Source organism: Diospyros lotus, chromosome 1 (assembly GCF_014633365.1).
Source record: "Diospyros lotus cultivar Yz01 chromosome 1, ASM1463336v1, whole genome shotgun sequence".
In the NCBI taxonomy this organism is placed as follows: domain Eukaryota; kingdom Viridiplantae; phylum Streptophyta; class Magnoliopsida; order Ericales; family Ebenaceae; genus Diospyros; species Diospyros lotus.
In genome coordinates, this window is record NC_068338.1 from 39,508,455 (window position 1) to 39,527,238 (window position 18,784).

At 34.3% G+C, this 18,784-nt stretch overlaps 1 protein-coding gene across 4 annotated transcripts; it reads left to right on the forward strand.

Annotated features, from left to right (window-relative positions):
• The first annotated feature begins 4,198 nt into the window (after positions 1–4,198).
• LOC127806721 (uncharacterized) lies at positions 4,199–18,280 on the forward strand. 4 transcript variants are annotated; one of them, XM_052344189.1, is made up of 18 exons: positions 4,199–4,477; positions 4,578–4,638; positions 5,060–5,096; positions 5,848–5,978; positions 6,111–6,209; positions 6,332–6,410; positions 9,018–9,151; positions 11,037–11,176; positions 12,026–12,076; positions 12,180–12,262; positions 12,341–12,395; positions 12,520–12,634; positions 14,511–15,036; positions 15,120–15,333; positions 15,507–15,577; positions 16,875–17,043; positions 17,159–17,288; positions 17,492–18,280. In XM_052344189.1, the coding sequence occupies exons 1-18, from the start codon at positions 4,373–4,375 to the stop codon at positions 18,139–18,141; spliced, it is 2,850 nt and encodes a 949-aa protein (XP_052200149.1). In that variant the 5' UTR covers positions 4,199–4,372; the 3' UTR covers positions 18,142–18,280. The 4 variants fall into 4 exon arrangements, with proteins under 4 accessions (XP_052200149.1, XP_052200158.1, XP_052200167.1 ...); XM_052344198.1 differs by having other exon boundaries at positions 6,123–6,209; XM_052344207.1 differs by lacking the exon at positions 4,199–4,477 and having other exon boundaries at positions 4,595–4,638; positions 5,859–5,978.
• Positions 18,281–18,784: the final 504 nt, after the last annotated feature.

Sequence of the window (18,784 nt, forward strand, 5' to 3'; positions counted from 1 at the left end):
AGAATGTTTAAAACAATTTATAACTTGATTATAAAAAATAAATTTGGAGCTGAAAATAATTTCCTTTCTATATTAATAAAAATATATAATATATTAATATAAAATATAAAAAATTAAACGTTTAGAAAAAATAAAAAAATTTATTTAATTTTAAAAAAATATATTAACAAACACCACAATATACTGAAAATATAAGTAAAAGTTTGCTTCCATCACTAAATGAAAAATACTTTAAAATTTTATAATTACATCTAAAAATAATAACAATTTTAATAATTAAAACAACTTTAACGATTTACTTCATTTAATCAAACTAACTCACTTCTCACTTGTCGTTAAATTTGTGAAAAAATATAAGATGATAATAATTATTCATTAACAAAAGTATAAAAGTTAATATAATATAATATAAAAAATAACAGAGTATTATTCTCATTTATCATATTTTTTTATTTTTCAATACAAAGAAAGCATTTTACATTACTTTTACCATCTTCTTTTGAGACAAAATATATGTATATATATATATATAAATTGTCTATTTTCAATATGAATTGCACTTACTTTTTATATTTTAGGCTACGAGATGTTTTAAATGCCCTTTAAAACATTATATTATTAAATTAGATCATAAAAAATAAATACAATTCAAATTGAAAGTAATTTATTTATATATATATATATATACATATATTAGGGCTCTCCAACATTTTACCCCAAATTTGGGATAAAACTTGCCCCAAATCTGGGGCAAGACCTATTTCCTCTCTGACCCTTTATTCCAAATTTGGGGTAAAAGAATAGTTTATTCTTTTTTCTTTTTATTTTAAATGTTTTTTTATAATGTAAATTATTTACTTATTTATTATATATCAACTTAAATTATTATCTAAAAATTACATAATTAACTAACGAAAAATAATTATCAATAATATTAAAAAATAAAAGCTTTACATTTACTATCTCAATTAACAAACCATTACATTGAACACAAAAAAATTAAAAAAATATGATTACATGTAAATTTTATTTAGTAAATTTTAATTTTGTGCATTTAATAATTATTAATAAATTATTATTTAGTAATCTATAATTTAGTGCATTTATTAATTATTATTCATGAATTGATTATAATTTATTAATATTATTTAAATATTATTAATACTAATAATAAGCAAATAAAAATCTAAAAATATGTAAAGGTAGGATACAAAATAAATTAAATTTTGTTATAATTAAAATGGAGCAAAATAGGAATAAACATATTACCTCAAATTTGGGATTAAGGAACACTCCAACCCCAAATTTGGGGTAATATTATTCATAACCTCAATTTTGGGGTAGGATTTGGGGGTGGGTTGGAGAGAGTTTTATTCCAAATTTGGGATTAGATTGGAGATGGTCTTACATTCTCCCAACTCTCTCTCTCTAGCATAGAGAGATAAACTAATAAGTGGTTAAAAGAAGCAATAAATGTAGTTGGCAGAATGTATATCAGATCGTGATTTATCAAATACCGTAAGGTCTATCAAAGACTTAGGATAGTCTATATTAATTGTAGATGCAAGTACTTGCTTTTGAGAGTTGGGATGCTACAGGGTTCTACTGGTTCATAACAAAGAGTTTTTGATCTAACTAATACGTTGACAAGGAATAGTGATGATGCGAGACAATCACCACCATTGTTTTTCACCAAATACCTGCAAAATAGATCGGGGATTCGATCATCTGTGATCACTCCGATGCTCAAGTCAATTCTCAGGATTATCAAAAATGAAGTATTTAGTAGAAACAAAAGAAAAATAATGATCCCCTTTATCTGTGTGGGTTCACTCCTATTTATGAGGAGCAGTGGTCGTCCCCTGAAGATAAGAGTTTCCTCTTTTTTTACCGGAGAGAATCTTCTCGATATTGCGAAGAGATTTGTTGCTGAGTTTGTTTCCACGAGTAGGAAAGAAGTTATCCTTTGAGCATTTTAGAATAATGATCCTCTTAATTTAGAAACCACGATCTTGAGAGGAGCGGATATGCCCATCATTTTCAAGAATTTCAGGATAACAATTGTCTTGGGTGGCTTCGGGGGAACCACGGAGACCAAAGATATCGAGATACGCTCGATGAGCTTGGATTTGAACTTCCAGGTATTCCCTAGAATGACCCGGATACATATCCTTTGTCCGTTAGATAATTCGCGGTGGCATCAAGATAATTATCATATTCAGAATTTTTCCCTCATCAAACAGGATGAGTGGTGACCATGATCTAGCAGATGAAATGGGTTCCCAAACTTGGGCAAAACCGTGGGCTGTGAGCTTGAATTTCCTATCACAACAAACACCATCATCCAACTTGTCATTCTGGTATGCGCAACATTCACAGCATTCTAGCTAAAATGAGAAAAAAAGGGGGTGTTTGGGGGAAGGAGTCCCCTCTCTCTCTATTTATATATGTGTATGTATCTATATATACACATATATATTTTACTCCAATTCAAGGGAGTTGATCTCTGCCTCCTGCTACAGTGAGATTAATTCTACCAAATGGCGCTCATTGAGAGGCTCTCTTCGATAGCAAGCCAAGAAATGGATTCAGACAATTCTGAACCAAGATCCGCAGCGATCATACCAGTGGAAACCATTAATTCTGAATGCATTGTAGGAAGATGGCGAAGGGAACTATGTCTGTAACATCGGACCCTGCAAAACAACCTGAACTAATGCTGGAAAAATTGAGTAGCCACTACAGAGTTTACTGAATGGACTGGACACGAAATTCAAGCACAGCAGCAAAGACAGGAGGCTGCCGATGCACATACACTCCAAACGGAAGACCAGGGCATAAGATTAAGAGCAAATTTTTGCTCTTGATGGCAGAAGAAGACAGTGAAGAGGAGAGTTCAATCGGGGAGGCAGAACTGGAAAACCAGCTAGACAAGCAAACGCTAAAATTAGCTGCCATGCTCTGGAAGGGCAATTGAAACCAAGAACAAAGGTTCACTAGAAGCATCAAAATTAAGAATGTCGAGGGTTTTGGTTGATAGTGGGTGCGCCCACAAGCTGAGGGCTGCTTATAATTTGGCTTTGTTGGTTGAAAAATGTATAACCTCAAAATTTGTATTGGTAAGGGAACTTGAAGGTGCTCTTAAGGTGCAAAACGCTATTAGAAGTGGGCTGAAGCCATTTTGGAAATTCAATGGTTGGAATTCGTGGTGTTTGACCCCATGAATTTTATATAGGCTATTGGTTACCTAAAGCTGCTCTCCTTTATTCAAACTTGAGATCGACTAAATAAGAGGAACATTTTCAATATCAATATTAGAAGTGCGAAGGGGATAACTCAATCTACAGTTCTCAAGTGTTGGGGCAGTTTTTCATTCAAAATATTTTAATAAATGATATACATCAATAACATATCAAGTCATATTCCCACTAAGTCAGGTCAAGTACATGGATTATAGCTTGCTAATTACCTCTTTATCTATGATTATATATTTTATGGGGCTATTATAAAACATATTATGTTTAGGAGTATCTATTAGTCTTATTCGCACATGATCAAACTATGAATAATCTCATTTATAATTATATCATTTATTATATAGTTGCACATCCACAAAAAACATCTTTATCTCTATTATACTCGTATTTGGTATTTCAAGCCATACAATAAAATTGATCTTGTGATCATCCAATTTTTTTTTCTTAATCTTAATGGAACTTTACTATTGTATAAAATACCAAATGTGCTTCTCCATTTTAACTATCTTAATTAGTAAGATAAGATTATATCAAGATAAATTAAAATATTTTTTGAATTAAGATATGTGATGATCAAAATAAGGTTGTGAAATATTCAAAGATTTTTATAGACTATTTGTTAAATTTGTTTGATATATTTAGGGACATATAGGTTTTTTTTTTTTATCTATAAGATTAAGGATAAATTTATCTAGATAATCCTAAATAAAAAATTATGTGAATTATTTTTTAAGAATTATTAAATAAATTTAATAAAAAATATTTATTATATTTTATTTGTTAACTCATAATCAATAAACGCTACTTACCTAGACATAACTATTTAATTTGATGTGTTAAATTGAATAATATTTCGATGCGGTTAGGGTTATAAATTGTTAGGGCATGTCGGCGGCACTCGGCATACAACTATGTATTATATGTTTATTCCATCGCATTATCCAGGCCAAGGGCTTTGCCTCTTATTTAACTCGGACCACCATGCTCATCCAATCCGACACCGAATCAGCCCGACCCAATTCCTAAAATCCTCGTTCGTAACCAGCTCCATTTAGTTTGAGAGCAATTGGAGAGGAACTAGGTTGTCTTTCACCTTTCACTCTGCGCGAACAGCCATGGGGAAGGCGAAGAAGATGAAGAAGCAAGAGGACGGAGAAAGCAAGAACTCTCCGAACTCTGTGTTCGTCTCCAACCTCCCGTACTCTTTCACGAACACTCAGGCACTCCTCTTCATCTTTATGTCTATACTCATCTTTTACATATGCATTTATTTGTCGGAACCGTTTCAAGGCTATTTTTGCGTTTTACTTGACGTTTCAGCTTGAAGAAACATTCAGTGATGTCGGGCCAATTAGGCGCTGCTTTATGGTTACGCAGAAGGGTAAGCTTCTGAATCGAAGAATAACAGCCCTTTTTTTTTTTTTTTTTTTTTATCTTCGTTTACTGTCTAGTACTCTAATTTGGTTTGTTTCAGTCCAATTATTGCATATTATGCATGGATGTTTGTTTTCTATTGCTTTGTTGGGTTTTTTAGAGAGAATGGAGAAGATGAAAGAAACAACTTTTTTTCATTACAAATATTTTTTCTGGCAGTTGAGTTGAATCCAGTCTGATTATTACCAGGCGTAGTTTCAAAATTTTTATTTATTCTCTTCTCCTTTCCTAAAAAAGTTCATAAGCAAAAAGGAGCTTTATTCTAAGCTTCTAGCAGATTCTAGTTGGATCTAAACATTATTTTTCCTTGATTATGGTTATAGCAATTACAACTTATACTTGTTCCTTTTGTCCTTTCATGCTCACAGGGTCTACCGAACACCGAGGCTTTGCGATTGTACAGTTGTAAGTTTCCTGCATTTCTTTTCTGGGTCCCCATGCTATCATTTCACTTTTTCAGTATATCTGTCAGGTTGTTTGTACGTGATGAAAAATTGTGTTTTTCTTATGTGCCTAATACAACTTTTTGTTCTATCACAATGTTACCACTTGCGTATGCCTTTCTCTTCCCCCCCCCCCTACACACACACACACAACTTCTGAAACTGATGACATTATATCTTTTCAAATGAGGGTTGCTTCATATTAGTAAGGTGATATATTCATTTATGTCCTGGAAAGCAAGTATGATTAAATCAGCCAAATTTATCTCAGCTAAGCAAACCTAATTGTAAAATATTTGAGAAAAAGTTGACTAATGGATATAAGAAATCTAACTCATAAAAGCCCAGACTAGTTGTTGCCCTTGATTGGGTTAGTTGCAACTTGAATGATGGGGTTCTCTCTCTTTTCTTTCATAATTCATGCGAATCTGGTCAAACCACGTGATACATTGCTGAAATGAGACAGCTAACTCCTCTGGACATTTCTAGGATCTGTTGCCACAGAATGCAAATTATAGGATAGTGCTTCTTTTTCTCTTCTTTCTCAAGTTTCGATGCTTTATATGAATGGTTACTTGACTCATTTTTCCAGCATCGTACTTAATATTTAGCAAAATCTTTGTTTAGTACATTTTTGGAGACTTGTGTTTCTTCTATTTTCATTTGTGCTTTGATTTCACTTAAAACTTGTTGTAACTTTGAGCCAATAATAGTGCCGTTACAGAAGATGCTAACCGTGCTATTGAGCTGAAAAATGGGTCACCTGTTGGAGGACGGAAAATAGGAGTTAAACATGCCATGCGTCGAGCCCCACTTGAGCAACGACGATCAAAGGGGAATAAAGGTTAATATGCTTGATTGAACTTCTAGAAATAAGTTTGTAGTGCTCTATATATTTATCATGTTCACTCAAAGCATATATTCAGTGTTTCAGTAATGGTGTTAGTTTTCTTCTTACCGTGATAATTTGATTTAGTGGTTCACTCAGATGACATTATCAAGTCAGAGAATGGCAATGATGCGTTTTCTTCTGAGATAGCCAAAACTGGGCAAGTTTCAAAGTCTCAAGAAGCAGGTTTTCTATTATGATGTTCCTCCCCTATAATTTTACATTTCTTTGATATCATTTGTTGTTCTATTATTGGGAATTTCCATTTGCTAATTAATGTGTTTATTTATTTATTGTATCTTATCAAGGTGAATCTTCAAAACCTAGGAAGGCAACTGCAATTTTAAGTAGAGTGGAAAATGAAGTGCACGGTTCAGAAAAACAGAGGTACTTAATTACTTTGCCCATTTAGCTATTTTTACTGGTATCTCTTCAAGTGGCTTCTGTTTGTTGTAGTTTTGGCCGGAGATGTTGGGACATAGGTTGGAATAGAGATGGTTATTCATAATTATTTTCAATGTCTTTATGTTTTAGCTTTTAGGTTTGACGTCCTTGCATTTAACTGTTATATTGTTGTTCTGCAATTTTTTTAATTTGTTGTAATGGGCAGATCACAAGTCAAAACAAGTCTCAGTACCTAAAAGCTAAACTGTACTTGACAAAGAATTTCTACAATCACTAGTTACCCGGGGGCCTTTTTTTTTTCTCCATTTTTTGTTCTTTTTGTCTTACTCCACGCATTATTCATCTGGCACATGCCACCTCGGTTTCATGCAGACTCTTTTCCCTTTGTAAACTTAAGCCGTGCATATTATGCAGTTTTCAAGAAAGTTTACGTGCAGTTTAAGAACTTAAAATCTTGCCATCTTTGTGTTTATTTACCATGGTGCCTCATTGAGAGCCTATCATCTCTATGCATTTGATGCAATTCTGGTTTTTTTTTACAAGTATGCATTGACAATGATATTTCCTTGGCAAGTACAGGTGCAGTGAATGTCATCAGAAAGTACCATGTCTAGTCATATTTGCAATTACTTTTCATGTTTGATGAAATTGCTTTCATCATTTATTTTTCTTTCGTTTTGAAAGCAGGCTGCATAATCATGTTGAGTCAAGTAAATGGCTAAGGGTTGTTTACAATTATAGCTGAATCATGATTGCAGAAGTGATTTGGGGTTTCAGTGAGGGGGAAGGTAGCAAGGCAGTTCCACTTTCTAAATTCTAAACAATTTGCCAGCCTTGTCTATGAGCATAGTATTCATGTATAATTTAGGATTTTTTCTCTCAGATTTAATCAAATTGAAGCTTTGTTTGGATATTTCTTGATTGGATTTTCCAGAAGAGCGTACAGATGAATATTTCAATCATGGAACAAGATATCATTAATGTTCTATTGATGGCCAAAGTGTCTCCATTTTCTAGCAAATCAGCATTAGAACGTTGATGGGAAAACAAATTTTCAGTGTTTCTACCTCACCAACTTGGCTTAAACTAACAGATGAGTTTCTAGCCCAATCGACATCAATATCAGTTGTACATAAGTAACAGGATTAAATGATAAATAATATTTATAGTATTAGTAATATCAACCATATAGGATTATTAAATGGTAGAAATGCTAATAAATAATACAATTAACTAATAATAAATAGCAAAAATATTAACAGCAACAGTATTTTAGTATTATGAAAATTTTCAAATTGTAGAAAAGAATTAAAATTTGTAATCAATATAGTAAATTATTGTCGTTGACTTTATAATGTTTGCAATATTGTGAATATTGTATGGATAGTATTAATTTTTATATTTTAATATAGTAATACTATTAATAATATGATTTGACATTATCTAGCAATTGAACATATTTTTGTATGACCAGTTCAAATACATTTTAGTTTTCATGATAAAAAAATATTTTTTAATATTTAACAATTCAATTTTGAAAAAGGAAAATTAGAGATGAATAAGTGAAAAAATGTTTTTTGTAGCTAAATAGGCCCTTAGTTCCGTTGGAGCTATGCCTTTTTTTTTTCTTTTTTAGGGGGGAGTACAGCTGCAAGTTAATTGATCTGTTTGTAAGCTTCATGGAACAAATAGAAAATGATACCTCTAAAGCTAGTTCAAATAGATATTGCATGGTGAGATTACAAAGAATAATATAAAAGATTGGGTCATGCCTCTCTTTACAAGCTTGAGCTTTTAGATGAGATGGTGATTAACAATTTAATATAGTATCAGAGCAACCAGCCCAAATATTTAAATAGTTACACGTGTATGGACCAGTTATACAGTGAAGTCTGGCCAATGCAAGAGGGCATGTTATAATAATATAAAAGATATTCACACCTTTCTTTACAAGCTTGACTTGTTATATTAGATGATGATTAACAATTCAATATTACAAGAAAGGAAATAAAGAACAAAGGTACAAAAGAACCACGAGCTATTCTGAAAGTATTGTTGAAGGGACAAATGCAAGGTCATAGGATTATATTAATTTAAAGTAAGATGTTGATCCCTTAGATTAGCATCCTATATCTCAGGCAGATCGGTTCTGTGATTTACTAACTCTAGAGAACTTCAAAATTGAAGTTTGTAGTCGATGGCTTAGCTCTTTAGATTCAGTGGTGCAGTTTCCTACTGTTGATCGGATATGTATCTTGTGGGGTGAGAATTAATATATGACTGTCTTATGAAGCTCTATAAATCTTTGCCAGTTAATTTAGAATGTTGTTATTATGGTTGTTGTTGTTTCAGTGTCTGGTGGCAGCTGGATATCCATTTTACTCTACTGCTTGATTCCAGCTCTGTCCAGGGTTGATTTTACCTTGATGATAAAGGGATATGGATATGCAATTTTCATGATCAAGAACTCCATATCCCTTTATGCAAGGGTTGATTTATGCATTTTTGTTCTTGTGTCATGATCAAGAGTTCCAATAATTTGATACCCTGTTTATGTTTCCCTGTTTATGTTTGTGTTGATGATAAAAGGGTTGCTAGGACAGTTATACTAGGTGGGCTTTGTAATGCTGGTATGGCAGAGGATGTTCACCGACAAGCAAAGGAGTGTGGTACTGTATGTTCTGTGACTTATCCGCTTCCGAAGGAAGAGCTGGAACTGCACGGTGAGAACATTTATATTATTTCTTCCCCTTGACGATGAGAAATATATATCTTTACTTGTTGGAATCCCTCAACATGTGAGAGATCAGGCCAACCTCCAGTGACACTTCTCCAAGTTGCCTTGTGATCTATGTAATGGGGTGACCTTTCCAGCTTCTAAAGAAGAGAGAGGAAATTGAGAAAGCAACTTATGGTGATTGTGAATAGTAGATACGACTCAAGGATCTCCTTTTTTTTTTTTTTTCCCATTTTGGTTCTATTTTCCTCCTTGTTTTTGGCTTGTATGTGCCTCTTCGCATGCCTCTTTGATTTTTAGGGCCAATCATAGTTCTGAAAGGCGCGAGGCGCAGCGAGACGCAAAGGGTCCTGGAGCCTGAGGCGCGAGGCGCACGAGGCGAGGCGCGCCTTTGAGAAGCGAGGCGCACCTTTTAGAAAAAAAACTAAAAAAATCTTGTAAAATCATAAAAAACTATCAAATTATCAATAATAACACATGCATATCATTAATGTTTCATTATCTTCAAATTCTAAACTAACAACATCAAAGTTAATTCATTCATCATACAATTTCTAAACTAGAAACATCATCAAAGTTCAAACTTAAAGTCTCAAACTCAAACAAGTACCAACCATCGTGCAAAGTTCTAAACAAACATATAAACACTACAAGTCCACAATCAATAAAGAAGTTTTAATCATCATCATCATCATCATCATCATACCCTTCACCAAATTGAAAATCATCATCTTACGGTGCCATATTTTGCTCATCCCTGATTCCCTGTTATTTTTCTTCTTTTGCATGTACTCTCCAATCTCTTGTTTTATTGATGGAGGACATTTTGGAATAGCTTTAGTATTCTCCACAATCAATAAACACTACAAGTCCACAATCAAGAAAATGCTTTCATTTTGAAAAATGCTATTTTTCTAGGTCTGGAAGATTAGCGCATTTTTTCTAAGTCTTAAAGATTAGGGCATTATAAGGAGACATATAAGAAAATGTTTTCATTTTGAAAAACTAACTCCCGGTATTTTGATAGTTAATATTCATTGTTGTTAAAATGATTTTTAATGAATTTTTCAAGAAATAGTAGGTATGTATTTTGGGGGTGGTAAAATCGCTAAATCCTGAATTTGTACTAAAATCAAAATTCTATTTTCTTATTGTTATGGATTTTGATTTTTTAGATATTTTTATTGAATCTAAATGGGGGGTACTTTCTTATTTACATTTATGTATTAAAGTAAATGGAAGGTAAAATATAAATAAAAGAAAATGTGGACATTTACTTAAAGAAATGTAAATAAGTAGTGATGTATACATGCTGAAACTGAGAAGAGGGGATGCTGGAGAGGAGAGAAAGAAATGATGCAGGTAAGATGCAGACGCGGTTTTCATGAGGCGCGCCTCAGCGCCTCACCTTGCAAGGCGCGCGCCTTGCAGAAACCGCCTCGCCTCAGCCCAGGCGAGGCGCTAAACTGGCGCCTTAAGGCGCCTTGCGCCTAGGCGCGCCTTTAATAACTATGGGGCCAATTCTCCTTTACCTTTTTTAATTTCTTGGCAAGCACCTTCAACACTTGTTGCCTCATCTGAGGTGCTTGCCTAGGCGTCACCTGGTTAAAGGTGCCTTGCCTGGAGGTAGATGACTCACTTCCATGGAGCCTTGAGGCACCTGACGCCTGGGCAAACAAGGTGCTAACATTGACTACACTGCATGTGATCTAGGTCAAAGCGATTCTATATGTTATCTTGTATTGTATGCATGTTCTAACAGATAGGAGTTCCCAAAGAAATGCTAAGTCAGTACAGAAGCTGGAAACAGTATTTTTACAATCATCATTTTTGTATGTTAACATGGTTGCAAACATATGAAATTGTTTCAGGGCTTATTCGAGATGGGTGCACAATGGATGCTTCGTCTATATTGTTTACAAGTGTTAAATCAGCTTGTGCTTGTGTTGCAATGTTACACCAAAAAGAGATTAGTGGTGGAATTGTTTGGGCACGACAACTAGGTGGAGAGGTAATGTTTCTTTCCCATTCTGAGTTATACATAATTTATTTAAGTAGCCTACTGAAGGATCTTCCATGCATCAATTTGTATCAATGTCATAATTGGAAATTTCATTGCATATGAAATTGTATGGTGATGCTATATTGTGATCTAGCACTTAATCTATTCATATACACTTGTTTTCTGATGTAGGATTTTACTCTTGATTTAATTGGATGAGTGAGGAGTGTTTTGATGTTTTAAATTAATGAAAAAACAGCTGAACAGAGAAAGGGGCAGTTACAATGTTGTTGAAGTTAGCAGAGATACACAGTAGAGAGAGGAGAGAATAAAAGAAATAAGAATGCATTAGGTCATCATAGAAGGATAGAGGTAGAAGACAAAAACAATGGGAGAAAAAAATGAAGAATATAGAAATAAAATAGAAAAGCAGGAGACGGTGAGCGAAAGAGTAACAATTAAAAAGAAGGGAATAAAGAAGAGAAGGAGAAAAGGAAACAAATCCAATCAAGAGAAGGGCAAATTGAGAGAAGGGAAGGACCTATATTTTTTACCAATATTCCAAGCTCTTAACTTGTTCCTCACACTATTGAGTAATTTATGAAACTAGAAAACCAAAAAATAAAAATAAAAAAAGTAGGAAACGGAATTAAACAAAATAAAATTCCTAATTCTATGCAAAGTAAATCCCTAAATGGTATCCTAAAATTACTCTATTTCCGGCTTTCTTCATGACTTTGTCTTCGTGGTTTGTGTTTATCTTATAAAGACATAAAACATCTATTCTCTATTTTATCATTCTTTCTTTATCATTTATCTTTAAGAGAATTACCACTTTTCCATTGAAATTCTTGTCAGGGTTCAAAGACTCAAAAATGGAAAATTATTGTTAGAAATCTTCCTTTTAAGGTTGGTTCCATTGAAAGTATCAGAGTTCACTTTATGGATATCTCTTTTTGTGTGTATCTTTTCCAAAGCACTACCTCTAAACTAACTAAACATGATACTGCAGGCTACTATCAATGAGATAAAAGATCTGTTCTCATCAGCTGGCTTTGTATGGGATGTGTTTATTCCACGAAATCCTGAGACGGGGTATAGTTACTGTAGCCCTGCAGTTATTCTTTGGTGTTCAATAAATTTTTTCTCATATGGTTTAGATTACTTTTGCAGGTTATCTAAGGGATTTGCATTTATAAAGTTCACAAGCAAGCAGGATGTAGAAACCGTATGGGTTTTCAATGAATGATTTATGCCAAGTTCTGTTTAGTTTTGCAATATATAATTTACTTGAAATACTGTTGGGCCCTTTCTTGTTTTTCTTATTTCATGTTCTTTAACCCACTTTTCAGGCCATTCAGAAGTTTAATGGGGAAAAAATTGGTAAAAGATCCATTGCTATTGATTGGGCTGTTCCAAAGAAAATTTATGCTACTGGTGCTCATCCTGCTGTTGCTGTAGAAGATGGTAATTGTTCTATTGTCATCATACAGAGTCTTCTGTAGTCTTCTCATCCATATGCTATTCGCATTGTGGAATGTGCTATCTTCTACTTTTATGTTTGGTTAGTCTGTGGGTGTGTGTGCGTATTCTTGGACTTCAGATCTCACCCCTAGTCCATTTTTTTCTTTCCTTTGTTTTGTTTTGCTGAAGTAAATTGAGTCTCGTTGTGGGTAAATGATTGTCCATTATTTTGTGGTTAGCGCCTTTACCTTTTCAATTGTTTCCATTCTTACAATTGCAAACTGAATCTGGATATATAATTTCTCATTGTTATCTTTGAGGAGCAGATTACTGTGGTTTTTCCTACTTGTTTTACAATTGTTTGTTTCTTGTTATTATAGTTGCTTTATTTAGAAAACAGTGAGACCTTGCAGATATCAGATTCAACAACACCTATAAACAAAGGAAAAAATGTGTGATGTTGGACCTGAACCCCTTATGAATTGGATCTTTGGAGAGTTGTCATGTGCATGTATATTTCAAAAGAGGCCTTCAGGTTGGATCTTTAGAGGCATTCTACCATGTGCTTTGTGAGCAAGGGAATGTCTTTCCTTGGAAGAGGGTTTGGAGGTGAAAGGGTTGCTTTATTTGTTTGGACTATCACTCATGACTTATTCTTACAGCTGGCAACCTGAGGAAGAGCAAGAGAGTGATTAATTGGTGTTCCCTAGGCAACAGCCTTAGACACCTCTGCTTTCATTGTCTTGTGGTTTAGGATTTATGGAACTTGTTCTTGTCTACTTCTAGTGTTCAATGAGTGATGCTGCCTATTGTTTTTGGATTTCTTGGTGTCTTTTGAATTAATCTGTTTTGGAGATAGAGAAGTGTGGCGCGTAACCCCATTTTTTGTGAACTGAAGTTAATGGCAAGACAGAAATTATGGGGCTTTATCAGAGTAGAGAGTTGCAGTGCATTCCTTAAAGGGAACCTTTCGTGTTTCCCTTTTTCATTGGTTGGAGTTGAGTTTTTTTTTTTTTTTTTTTGTATAAAAGGTGAGAATGAATATTAATAAAGATGGTCAAGATACAACTCAAATAACCGCAAAAATCACAACACCCGCTAGAACCACAAAACAGAGGATACCCAGAAAACAAGACTTTGCTTGTAAGATCCTCTACCACACTCCAAAACCCTTTCTGAATAAGGGATGGAGACTAGCTATTTGATAGTAAATAATTTACCATCTTGGAGTTCTGATGACTGAAGGAAAAAGTCAATTCTAGGTTTAGTTCCCAAAAATTTTCAATTCCATATTATGGTGTAGAGAGGTGATGCCCCTCTTTGGTATTTCTTTAAAATTTGTCTTACCAAACATTGTTACTGGGATAACTGCCCCCTCCCCTCCTTTATTTATTTATATTTTCTTTTACTCTTTGGAGGGATTTTTTTTTTTTTATATTCTTTCTAGGTTGCTGTGTAACTAGGGGGGTGATTTTCTTGCTGACTTATTTTGGTTTAGATGTATTAAAAAGTTTTGCTCTCTACTTCTCTCTCAAATTTAGAGAAAATAGTTGGCCATATTTTTGGGTTTCGTTTGCAAACTAGTTTTTATTTTCCATTTTTACTTTTTATGGTTGGAGATGGGAAATAATTTCCACCACTCAAATCACATTTCAATTTCATTTTGCTCACATAGATTAAAGACTTAAAATGCACATGGTTCTCATGATTTTTAATATATTGCACTTTCTCTTGCACCTTTAGAATTGATTTGCTACCTCTACGGCTCTACCTACACTCACTTATTCCTTTTTGTTTAGTTATTTTTAAATGTCTGATGCCTAATACCATGAAGTTGAGAATATTTTTGAAGCATAACTTGTGGTTTTGTCTGGATCAGGAAATGAAAATAAACAAGATGATGACAGTAGTAGTGATGATTTGGAGGATTATGATGCAAATAACAATGGAAAAACCCAACAATCTGATGAGGCTGATGTTGCTTCTGATGACTGTGAAAAGATGGAGGAAGAAGACATCTCTACTAAATTTGATATTGAGAAGGAAACAGATGTTGCAAGAAAAGTTCTTAACAATTTGATTTCATCCTCAACTAAAGGAACATATGTGTCTCTTGATAGTGATTCCAACCTACTTATGGGAAACAAGCATGATGAGACCACTGATGTACCAAGTAAAACATCTGATGGATCTTCTAGTTTATCAGGTTTAAGTGTAATGAAACCTGGGAATTCTGGGAAAGCCACGCTAAAAAACCTTGAAATGGCAGAGGAAGAAGACGATTTAAGGAGAACAATTTTCATAAGCAACCTTCCTTTTGACGGTGATAATGAAGAAGTGAAACAACGGTTCTCAGTATTTGGAGAAGTGGAGTCCTTCTTTCCTGTTCTTCATCAAATCACGAAGTATGAGGAGACACTTTTATCCCTCGGAGTTGTTGTTATTACTAATGTCATGATGCTAATGTATATTTTCTCCATATGGACAGGAGACCAAGAGGAACTGGATTTCTCAAGTTCAAAACATTTGATGCAGCTGATGCTGCATTTTCAGCAGCCAATGCTGCAGCTGGTTTGGGAATACTTCTAAAAGGTAGACAATTGAAAGTTTTCAGGGCTTTGGACAAGAAATCAGCTCGGGATAAGGAACAAGAGAAGGCAAAAAAGGAGGAACATGACCATCGTAACCTTTACCTGGCAAAGGTCAGTTCCCTAAGTTGTTACTTTCTTCCCTTGATGGACAAATGTTGTTATACTGTCATTTTGCAATTTGAGTTGCATTATACTGTCACTTTGCAATTTGAGTTGCCTGTATGCTATCTACTTTATGTACTATATATCTCAACTTTTTCTCAAAAAAAAAAAAAAAATGACAGGAAGGTCTTATAGTTGAGGGCACTCCAGCTGCTGAAGGAGTTTCGGCCAGTGATATGTCAAAGCGTCAATTGTAAGTACTAAAAGTGATTTAACTTTATTTTTCTTGAAAAAAATGGAAAATACTTAATTAAAACTTTTCCCTCGTGGGAGGAAAGGGGTTCTGTTTGTTGAATTAACAGTGTCACATGTCATACCCTATAGACCAATATTTTTCATTGGACAGTGATAGGGATATGCCAAAGAGAGGGGGTGAATTTTTGGGCTAGAGAGCAAACTTGCCCTTTTGCCCTTGCATGGAAATCTGTGTAAATCCTCCCCCTGGGTTTTTGTCTCCCCTGCTTATCCTTTTTCATTTCTAGTTTCTTTATTTCTAGCCATCTAAACCTGCCTGTCTGTTTCTTTCTATTCTGAAATAGAAGACCATTGTGTGGTGAATTGAATAAGTGTGTGAAGGATGCAAGGAAAAATGCTCCTTCATGTCCCTCTCCTACTTTCTGTTCCTCTTCCTCATAAGATTTCAGACAAGCAATATTTAATACAGCTATCTTTACCAATCTATGCCTGGCTATCTTGAAGCAATCACTCAGATGTCTTGTCTTGTATCAGGTCATTAAGAATCCTTGTCTTGATGATGGTTTAATGATGTCAGGTGTCTTGACTTGTATCAGCCCATTACGAATCTTTGTCTTGAAGATGGTTTAATGATGTCAGATGCCAAGACTTGTATCAGCTCATTAAGAATCCTTGTCTTGATGATGGCAATGATGCCAATATATTTACTTTCTTGCTTGCTTGAGATTTTGTCATCGGTATAATTCACTATGTTTAGTAGTATTTAAATCTATGCTTCTTGTCAATACTATCATTTAGGACTATTTTCTCAGGTAGCTTTTGTTAAAATGAGTAAGATAAGGTTGCATCAAGATAACTTATCTGTAAAGTTTAAGATAATTTATCCGAATTGGGGGGGGGGGAGGTAAATTTATAAACTTCAAGATAAAAAGTCACATAATTTCTTTCCAAATAAATTTAACAAACACAATGGAAAACACTTTTGTTTGGGATACTTTCCATATCCCAATTTTTTTGGTCTATATCTTGGTTAACAAAAACACTACCATAGGGGTAAGTTTCTGGAAACTTCTAAAAAATTTTATGGATACCATATAGGATGGTAGACAAATGCAATAACAGAAGAATCTTGAGACTACTGCAAATACTAACATAGAAATATGGATGAAACAATTGTTTGGTCCTGGCTGTTTCTTAACATCATTAACTATGATGCTACTCCATACTTTGATGTGGTTGGTGCAAGGCTTCTGTGCACACTCCGTGGAAGAGCCTAATGCATAAGAATTCTGCAGGTTAGAAAAGAAAAAGTTGATTAAGCTTCGATCTCCAAACTTTCATGTTTCAAGGACAAGACTTATCATATACAATTTACCAAAATCAATGACTGAGAAAGAACTTACAAAGCTTTGTTTAGAGGCAGTTACAAGCCGGGCTACCAAGCAAAAACCCATGATTAGACAGGTCAGTAAAACCCAAGTTGCTGAGTTTTGCCATCCATGTACTTCTGCCTGATACCTTTCCAGTAGGTGCAATATGCTTGATATTGTAGCTTTCTTAAGTTTTCTTGCTCATGCAGATGAAGTTATTGAAGAATACAAAGAAAGGGAAAGTTATTGAGAAGAATCACTCACGTGGAGTTGCATTTGCAGAATTTACCGAGCATCAACATGCACTTGTTGCATTGAGAGTTCTTAACAACAATCCTGGTAATCGTTTTCTTTTAGTTGAATAAACTCCATCCTTTCCTTTCTTTTGGTAAACCGGTAATTAGTGTCCTCCCATGTTCAACTTGAGCTTATGTTGTTTTTTGGTGGTTCACTGCTGGGTTTCTGCGTTTATTGGAGACTTTAAACTTGTTAACGCCTTAAAAAATATACTCTTGATATAATTCATACATGAAACTTTACAGAAACTTTTGGCCCTGAACATCGTCCCATTGTGGAGTTTGCTCTTGATAATGTCCAAACACTGAAGCTCCGTAAGAGTAGGCTCCAAGCTCAGCAGAAGGGTTCGCGGGATCATGTAGAAGATTTGGAGCAAAATACTGATTCACATGAACCCGATTCTCATCCACAGAAGAAGTCTAGAAAACGTAAATCTAAAGATAAGGATGACAGATCATTGAAGGCTTCTAAATTTGAAAGAGAAGATGCAGTGGAAAAGCCAAAATTGGAAGGACCTGCTACCAATGAAGGCATAACTACCAAGAAGCAGAAGGGTAATTTCACAAGGGGAACCGGAAACAAATTTTCATCAGAGGCAAAGCAGCAAAGCTCTAGAAATAAGGTAAGGAATGCTCCCAAAATCCGATCGCCAGAGGAAGTAGATCTGCAAAATAAGAAGAGGAAGCTCCCAGATCAGGCTGAGAAACAGAAGGAAGGTATTGGTTCATCGAAAAGAAAGAAGACGAAGAACAAAGATCCCTTGGGTCGAGATGTGGGGGACAAACTTGACAAGCTCATCGAACAATATAAATCCAAGTTTTCGCAGCATAACTCTTACAAAATCGACGGTGAAAAGCAAGGTTCCGGACAGCTTAGAAGATGGTTTGAATCATAATCCCATCCCGTGGTAACTTTTTGTAGCTCTGCTGTTGATTCCTCATGGAGAGGAGTTGGTGCAAGTAACCACATTTTGTGAATTTGAAATTTTTATAATTTTGAATTACTCTTGAATTAAGAATATCTATTGTGCTTAAGCCTACCTCGTTGACTACATCCTGATAACTGCCTGCTCGCCTTGACAGAAGAAAAGGAGTACAGTAAGCGTCTTCGGACATAAAAAGTAGGCAATCACTTGCCCTTCGGTAGCAGTGTAGATTTCTGGTATCGACACCTTGTACGCAAATCCATTGAATCTTTTTGATGATTTGAATGCTTAAAGATTCTTAATTAGAATGGAGTTTCAATAGAGGATATATTGGCAGATGATGCCTTGCATTTAGCCAGTTTGTGATTTTGAGTTATTCTGCTTTGGAGAAAACAAAAGAATTTAAAGGTCTGTTTTTAATTTTCTATTTTTTTTCTTAGTTTTCTTATTTGTGTCTCCCGGTGTAGAAATTTTTTTAAAAAGCTATATTTTTCGCATAGCTATTGATTGTAGAAATCAACAAAAAGTACCTTTATAATTTATTAAAATTCAAATATTCTGTTACGCATTTTTCTTTTTCATTTTTTTATAACGTATAAATCAGAATAACCTC

What these genes read in the sequence shown, in the direction of transcription:
- LOC127806721 (XM_052344189.1), top strand. Translation starts at nt 4,373, where the DNA reads ATGGGGAAGGCGAAGAAGATGAAGAAGCAAGAGGACGGAGAAAGCAAG. An exon ending in TGCTGTTGCTGTAGAAGATG is followed by an intron (nt 12,635 to 14,510) that starts GTAATTGTTCTA and finishes TGTCTGGATCAG; the next exon opens with GAAATGAAAATAAACAAGAT. An exon ending in AAAAACCCATGATTAGACAG is followed by an intron (nt 17,044 to 17,158) that starts GTCAGTAAAACC and finishes TTGCTCATGCAG; the next exon opens with ATGAAGTTATTGAAGAATAC.